General features: G+C 41.4%; 1 protein-coding gene across 1 annotated transcript; it reads right to left on the reverse strand.

The window, feature by feature from the left end:
• Positions 1-5,104: 5,104 nt before the first annotated feature.
• On the reverse strand, positions 5,105-7,352 carry LOC112894222 (cytochrome P450 709B2-like). Its single transcript, XM_025961859.1, has 5 exons — positions 7,021-7,352; positions 6,696-6,919; positions 6,355-6,608; positions 5,867-6,245; positions 5,105-5,750 (listed from the first exon to the last, which is right to left on the reverse strand). Exons 1-5 carry the CDS (start codon positions 7,286-7,288, stop codon positions 5,316-5,318), a joined length of 1,560 nt encoding a protein of 519 aa, XP_025817644.1. The 5' UTR covers positions 7,289-7,352; the 3' UTR covers positions 5,105-5,315.
• Positions 7,353-8,805: the final 1,453 nt, after the last annotated feature.

Consider the following 8,805-nt stretch of genomic DNA (forward strand, 5'->3'; position numbering starts at 1 on the left):
TTTATACCCTAAAGGTACCGTGGGACGAAAGGCACATCAACCGGAGCAAGGAAACAGCCAAGCCAATCATCCTAGGTGGGTCCAAGCCTAAATGCCTAGAGGATCCTGACCTCAAACACCCAAAGCTTTTGTAAATCTTTTCGAGCTGATCTGTTCATATACCAAATTCACCCTGATCATAGTTCAGATGTGGGAGATATGGCATGTATAGTATCCACTACACCCATGGGACTTTGATCTTCCAATTTTGAGGTTCTTTTGGCTCAACCATGATTTTAACTTGTCAAAATATCAAATGTTTCACTCCTAAATCTTCTGGAATAAAGGTTTATCGAGTGTGCCACGTTTGGATCCTGAATTGGGCTAGGCCAATTGGCCTTTAAGCTCTAAGATGATCATCTTACCATGTTCTAGGGCCTTTTGGTGCTCATCTTTTTCATGTGGGTTCCTTGCATCATCAGAAGTTCAGGCCCAAATCAAGCTTGAACAAAAAAAATCCCACCTATTTATATCATATTTCCTGCTATTTTATAATATACTCCAAAATTCAACACACATGTGAATATGGGGTTATTTCATATGCCAAGTGGCAAATTAGTATAAGAATTAGTACAATAATACCATTAAAACACTACCAAAACGGTATAGTTAATGAGTGTCAACAATCCCATGCTTAAATCTTGCTTGTCCTCTAGTAAGTGCAGGATACTTGCTTAATAGGAAATTAATGTTGCCATTCGATATCATCCCTACACTTAGTTATGCATAGGCCCTGTTTGGCAGAGCTCCCAGAGCAACTTCTAGGCTAATTTCCGGAGGAGCTCTCCCAAATAGTTTTTCAAAGGAAAATGATTCTATACTTATTTTGTAAAGTGGTTCTCTAAAATGAATCACTCGCATTGCAAATTAAACAGTTGGGTTACAAGGAGAAGCAAGATGTGATAACACCTATTTCTCATATTAGGCTTTGCCCTCATATTAGCAATAAGATAGAGTGCATGTCTCCATACCCAATGGAATTTATAGATTAGCCAATGCCTAACAGCCTTTATCTTCAATTGGAGTCATCCATTTGTTAGTTGCAAGCATCTTAGTTAAATATTTTAGTTCTTGCATTTATTATTTTCTATGTTTAATGTTTTTAGAATGACCCAACATTCTTATTTAATTGCATAGCATCCTGACAATAAGATTCAGAGCATGATTCACCACATTACAACCATCATGTGGATCTGGTATAATCTAGAATGAATTAGGGAGAGTGTTACACTAATTTGTGTTATGCCACATTATCTCATTAGTATTTTTCTAGAGCTAATGTTGAAGAGCATAGAAGTCTTGTGTCACAATACATTATGAAAAAACATATAGTAAATATGGTAAAGAAAAAACTACATATCCAAAGGTTTCCCATCCATATAGTCGAAAGGGTTGCACATAGAGTGGACCAACCATGAGTCTTGAGGTACCGTTACAAATAGTTCTACAAAACAAACCGTATGTAACACGCTCTTTGTGGAACCCTCATTAAGGTGTAACTATATGCGAAATGACTATGTGTTTCGGTAGCAAAGCAACATCCATCCACCTTCATAAGAGAGGATAGATCGTTGTGCAAGCAGACTGGCTCATTAATTGTTGGTATTTCTTACGATCATAGATAAATCCGCAAGAGCGCGAAATACTATTATAGAATTTTACCCATAAGATTCAGGGAGTCATGTTTATATTTTTGTAGGGAAGGTGGCAGTTAAAGAATTATTGAATTCAAGAGAATATCTTGATTGGATATCCAAAGTCTAAATATGGGTAATTGATAATATGGTAGAGAGGTAGTGTGACACACAAGAGAGACCAAACTCAAAAAGAAGGATCTAAGAAGATGGAAATAGGGATGCTGGTATACTTCTATACTTAAAGCATGCATAGCTCAACTTATACACACATATACATACACATGTTTAGGACACAGCACTAGGCTCCCAGGCACTACTGACAAACCAGAATATGACTGACAGAGGAGTCGCTAGCCCATTACGGCACTTTATGAACCTCTTATGTCCTATCTGAACGTGGAGGATTACAAAGGACGGACAGTGCTATCACCACCTATCGTCTACCTCTGCATACTGTGGAGTAGACCCGTATTTAAATATAAACTTTAGCCCAGACACCATGTCTGCGCTATGATTACTACTCTAGCCTCACGCAAGAACATCCGTCTTTATCAGGAGTCTTAGTACTAGAGCACCCGATTAAGGGTGATGAACCGATGCTGTTGCACTAGATTTACTTGTCTAAACATGAAAGGTTTATGATACAAGCATAAACTATGAAAGTATCACATGACTTGCAAGAAGCATATGAACCAAATACATGCTAAGATAAAGAAGCTAACTTTATGGCATAACTCAAAGTCTTACAAGAAAGAAAAGGATACAAATCATACCCAATTCTCCAAGAGGACTTGGAGACCCTTAAGTACAGCTACTCTTCACCTAAACTCCACTAGCCTAGAGAACTTCACAAAGAGGGGAGAATGGCTACATCTTGTTTTGTGTTCAAATGAGATACACCTCCTTGTATTTATAGGCTTGCAAAGGCGGTTGTGACCGGTAATCTAGCACCAAAAACCATCAAAATTGACTTAGGAGTCTTTTTGGAGGTGACATGTGGTGGATGGAGGCGAGGCGTGAGAAGGTCAGTTCCGAACCAGTGGTTCGGCCAACCTACTGTCGCCATCATCTTCGGCCAGATTGCTGACAAGTGCATCCTTTGGTCTTTGGTCAGTGTCCCATGCTGAGTGGAGGCGGTTTGGCCTTGGTTGTGGGCCCGTTGATCCTTGTGGTGTCCATATGGCAAGTCTTGATTTATTGGAAGTGTGTTTCCATGGTTTTGAGTGTGTTCTCTTTATTTAGTCTAATTCCTGCATGCATAAAAATCTCCAAGGATATGTGGAACTATATTATGTATAAATGAGTATGCATGTAAGAAATGTTAGTTCCTCATTATTTTCTCAATATTAATCACAATAAAGACACAATTAATTGTTTCAGTGAATATTGTAGATTGCTTTTGATAAATCGTACAATGATTTTGAAGAAAGCTCAGTAATATGGAACTATAACATATAATTCTCGTAGGCAAGACATCTGCAATATCTATTTAAATACATATATTAGATATTTATTTAAACGCATTATATATAACTCAATGAAGTTAATGTTACATACTACACATGCATCATGATGATAATCCAGAGAACTTAAACCTACTAGATTCTACATTCACTACCACTACATTACTTAACTAATAACATCATGATGATCTACAATTAGAAACTGCTACCGAAGCATTACAATTAACAGAAAAACTAAAATAACAATTTTGATCTTCTAGAAAGTTTTTGTGATACTACCCCATTTGCTACCTAAATCATCTCCACAACAAGGTCAATTATGTTTTGAATGCCTCAAAAGGTATGACCTAGTGTAACTATGAATGTACAAGTTGCATTCGAATCAAATTGACATAATCCCATGTCTTTGGGAAAAAATATCAATTTAGATAGACTTTGGTTACCATTTATATATGCTTTTCCATCCGCATTCATTACTTTTTCCTTTCCAACCTACCTTCATGTGCATTTGACATGCATGCGTTTAGTAAAAACCTTACCTTGAGCTATGCCAGCTCCTGTTATTCCCTATCTATCATGAGTGATTTCATTAATCTATATTTTGACTTTCCAATTCGGATCTTACATACTCTAAAACTTAATTGCATATTTTACCTACTATTGCATGATGTCTCTTTGGATTTTATTATGATTTGGCTTGTATGTCCTAGATTGTGCTCATAGTTACTACATGATATAAATATGCATTTTGGCTACACTATTATAGATGTCAAATTTCCTCTATCAGAGTTAAGAAATAATTGTAAACATATATTTTCTAAAAAGTTGAAGTGCTCACATTTAGCCTATGAATGTAGATATGTTGTAATGGTTTAGCAAAAACAAAATAAATGTATCTAAAGTAGCAAGTTTTAGTTACACTTTTCATATATCAATAATGGTAGAGGGTAATTTTAGATACAAATTTAGAGTGTTACTTCAGAGTATTTTAATATTGACAACTGTGGGTAATTTTAGTGGCTACTTTATGTTATTTTTCATATTAACCCAAATGGTTAATTCACTGCAAGTTTAATGGTTACTTTAAGTTGTATTACTTTATGTTATTTTTTCGTATTAACTCAAATGGTTAATTTAGTGTAAATTCAATGCTTATTTTATATTGTATTCTTATGACAGAGATTGATTATTTTGAAAGAAATTAGATCCACAATGACTATTGTTGTCAATAATGATTGAGTGCACAATATTGATGGTCAGTGTTTTTGATCTCCTGTACCATGTCCTATGAGGATTACCATATAGGCTCCAATAGAAATCTCCAATTAGTAATAATAAGATTTGTTCAATATAATGTTAGGAGGAATGTCATGCTGTCGGTGCCTAAGATATCGAAGTTCCTCTATGAAAGAACTATGAATGTGCGTGTATATTTTTCTAGGAAAAATTTGAAGTTCTCACAGTGAAACTATCAGCTATCAACGTATATTGTTATACTACTTTGGTGATAAATACTTTCATATTGACATGTTGTGGTATTCAATTTAGTTTTGACCACTATTCTAAGACAAATCGGGCATACGATTTTTATGTTCTTAAACTAAATATTTTTAAAACTGTTGATGATCAAAGTTTTAAAAGTTTGATCTGATTTCAATCAAAGTTTCAAGTATTTGTATCAGGAGGGAGTAATGTTTCCGCAGGCCATCTTGACCATTCAGTTAGTGTAGTCAATCACTATTGAATTTTGTCGTGTTCATGAATTTGTGGAAAAAACTTATCAGGAAAAAAATTCATATGAAGTATAAACTTAGCAAAAAAATCTTCAAAAATTTCTGCTAACTCGAATTAGATTGGTACATCATGAGATACCCATGTAGAACTAGCTACAAGCGCGTGTATATATATAAATAGAGAAATTTATTAAACGACAAAGGAAAAAGCACATATGAAAGTACTATATCATTCTGCAAGCAAATGGGCATACATATAGATAGGAAGCAAACAATTATTACTTGCAGGTTGTCTCCATGTCTACAGAGTAAAGCAAGTAGTACAGGCATACAAAAGCATCACATACCCAAAACAGCCACAAGCGTCCCGTTTATTTGTTATACAAACCTTATAGAAAATAAAGATGTGTTTTGTGGCCGCATCAGTATTTCTACGGTTCATCTCACTCGTGAAGGTTCCTCAGAATCATGGGGAGCCCGAACCTGGGCATCAGGGTGATGGCTTCCTTGGGCGCGTGGACATACTTGGGCGAGAGCTCGAAGGAGAACTTCTGGAGTATCATGGCGATCCCAATACGCGCCTCGAGCATCGCGAAGTTCTGCCCAATGCAGGCCCTGGGCCCCTGGGAGAAGGACAGCAGGGCGTTGGGGTGGTTGGCGGCGGCCTTGGAGACGCCGTGCTCGAACCTGGCAGGGTTGAACTCGTCGGCGTCATGGCCCCAGACGTCCTTGTCCCGGTGCAGCAACGCGATCGGTATCGAAAGCAGGGTTCCCTTGGGCACCCTTATGCTGCCGAGCTGAATGTCTGAACCGGCAGCTCTTCTTATGAACACCACCGGGCTGTAGAGCCTCAGCGACTCAAGAAGCACCATGTTAACCTGAACAGCAAAGGATACATCAGTGTCGAATCGAGCAGTTGTTTCTACAGTTTGCGAAACTGCTTTTGAGAATTTAGACTGGAAATGATACGAAAAGATATAAAAGTTTTATTTACCAGTTTGAGCTTGGCGACCGTGTCAGGATTTGGTACTGCATCGCCGCACTCTCTCAGCACCTCCTCCCTTAGCTTCCCTTGCCAGTCGGGGTACCTGCTCAGCAGGAACATGGTCCAGGTGAGGAGGTGCGAGGTCGTGTCCTGCCCCGCGAAGAAGAAGGTCTTGCACTCGTCGACGATCTCCTGGGTGGTGAGCATCTGGTGCCCTTCCTGCTCCAGAGCGCGGGCCTCCAGCATCAGCCCGAGCAGATCGTTGCCGTATCCTTTGGTATCCTTCTCAGCAAGGCGTCCTTGGATTATCTCCATGAGCATGCTCCTCACCTTCCCGTCCAGTTTCTGAACTCGCATGCTCCTCTTGCTTGATGGGAATTTGAGTTTCCTTCGTGTATTCGAAAAAGATAACAAATAATAATAAATCGATTAGTAATTCATATTTTCACAAAGTAGCATGCATTACAAATTTTACAAGTGTTGTCTGAATATGCTACCTTAACCGATCAGGAATCGGGATATCAAGCGCTGCCGAGAATGCCAGTTCTTGGAGCTCCTTCTGCGCGGAGAAGACCTCTTTGCCCTGCTTGTAGCTGCTCCCGAAGGCCGTGTGCGCGATCACATTCGAGGTCAGCTCGGAGAACTCGCTGCTCAGTTCAACTTCAGCCTGATGGCTGGCGGCCTTCTGTATCTGAGACTGCCATTGCTGCATCATCCGCTCCGCCAAGTCCGCCATGACCACGGACATCGCCTGCGGAAGAGACGAGGTTAGCGAAAAGAAAGCATGCACTATGTTATTCAGGGAATGAATTGAAGGTTTGCTTGTTCATCATCAGACCTTGAGCTTCTCGAGATTGAAGGCCGGGTGCACCACCTTGCGGTGGCGCTTCCAGTCTTCGCCGTTGACGAGGACGAGGCCCTTGCCCAGGAGCGCCTCCAGGTTGGCGTTGAGGTAGTTCTTGGGGAACAGGCCCGTCCTCTCCGCAAGCACCTGCTTCACCAGGTCGACGTCGGCGACGCAGACGGTCGGCACGGCCCCGAACCAGTACAGGAATGTCTTCCCTGAACCACCACACAAACACATAATGCGAACAGGAAATCATCATTACTGAATTATGGGCAATTTTTTGTGTAATTGAGTATGCCTATACATGCATACATACCATAATCGGCGACCCATTTGCGGAACTGCGGCTGCACGATGGGGATGAAGTCGTGGGAGCCGGCGTCGAGGACGACCTCGCTCCCGGCGGCCTTCATCCGCCTGATCTCCGGCACGGAGCCGACGAAGAACCTGTAGCCCGGGCCGCCGACGCCCTGGCCCCTGAACCACCTGGCAACGGTGAAGGGCTTCCACACCAGAAGGAACAGCACCCTGATCAGCAGCGTCGAGACGAGCACCGCCAGGAGGGCGCCCGAGACTGAACCCATATTTTGATCCCTTGATCTGCTTGTGTGTGTGTGAGAGAGAGAGAGAGAGCTGTAGATGTTTCGGTTGTGTTGAAGCGTGCTCTGATCCATGGAGAGGAGAGGTATATATAGGATAGGATTGTTGGGAGCGAAGAGCATCCTGGTAGACACGGCTTGGTTTGGTTTTGTCTGATGCTGAGATCAGAACTGATGTCACCACGAAGAGTGAGTGATCTTGGGGGCAATTAACCACGTGCGCATCAGCACAAGCCGTCGTCAGCAGTTGAAGTGACGGTGACAGGTCTTCTAGAGAAAGTAAAAGCACTGGCCACTGTTTGCCAATAGAACTACTGATCAAAGCGAATTGCCTTCAGGAGGACAGCCAAGTTGACTACTGGAAACTTGGAAAGCAGCCTTTCTAGAAGACTACTGCAATCTGGTGGGTTGCCTTCTGGGAACATAATATCATCCACTCTTGTTCAGCTGCATGTCTCTCTCCCAAACTACACCACCGGTCACCTCAGGCTTCATGTTGAGCTCCGAGCATTTTGCGGGCTGGGTCGGACCAACAAAGGGCTGGATTGCTTCGCGCCTAGGGCCGGACCTTGAATAGGGCCAGGCGGCCTTATCAATTTTGCAGGTTCAAGCCAGGTGGCCTAATCTAATCAATTTTGCATGTGAAAAAAAATATATGTGTAAACTTTTTTCAGTGGGCCTTACTTTTTTCCGACTTACTTATTACATATCTCTCTGCCCAAGCTTATCCAATAACTCCGCCTGGCTTGGGCTGGGCTTGAGGCCATGGGTGGGGCAGGCCCAACCCAAAATGATCCTGCCTTGAAAACCGAGAGATTGAAATCTAGCAGAAAGAAAAGCTTCGGCCCCACCACGGGCGCTACACCATGACTCTGCATTAACAAGAGAAAGGGCAAACAAGGAACAAGGCCGCCCAGAAAATTGTTAAAAATTAAATGACCACATTGGCAATATTAAACGGCAAGATATGCAAACAGCAAATTGCTGCTAGCTAAGACAAATTATCGAGTCAAAATGGTCAAATTGCATGCTTGAGGACAAAATTGGGAGCAAGAAAGGCTGTATTTTGTCTGACGAGATCAGAGGTGGCGTAATCATGTGGGGCCCGGGTAAGTGAGAGTGAGACCAATTGCCTGTACTAGATGTCCTCACCAGAAGAAGCTTCTTTCTCCTAGTGGAAGAGGAAGAGCGGAAGGACGACATGGAGACGTTGATTATTAGCGGCATCATTTGGTTAATCATTTGGAGAACAAAGAGACATACCAAGTACTGGGACTGCATTCTAATATCTAGTACAGAGTTTCAAAACCAATTCTAGTAATATTAGTTAAGCAATAATCACCGCTATTATTTTAGTTACCTTCTCGAAATGGCAGTGTTATCTTTCAAAAAAAAATGGCAGTATTAGCTACATTCTCTCGAACGGATCCGAAAGCGTCCATTACGTCATATCTGATCTCATCAATCAGTCCATCAGGCAAGACAAGCCGAAGTTAAGTTTA

Source organism: Panicum hallii, chromosome 5, assembly GCF_002211085.1.
Source record: "Panicum hallii strain FIL2 chromosome 5, PHallii_v3.1, whole genome shotgun sequence".
In the NCBI taxonomy this organism is placed as follows: Eukaryota; Viridiplantae; Streptophyta; class Magnoliopsida; order Poales; family Poaceae; genus Panicum; species Panicum hallii.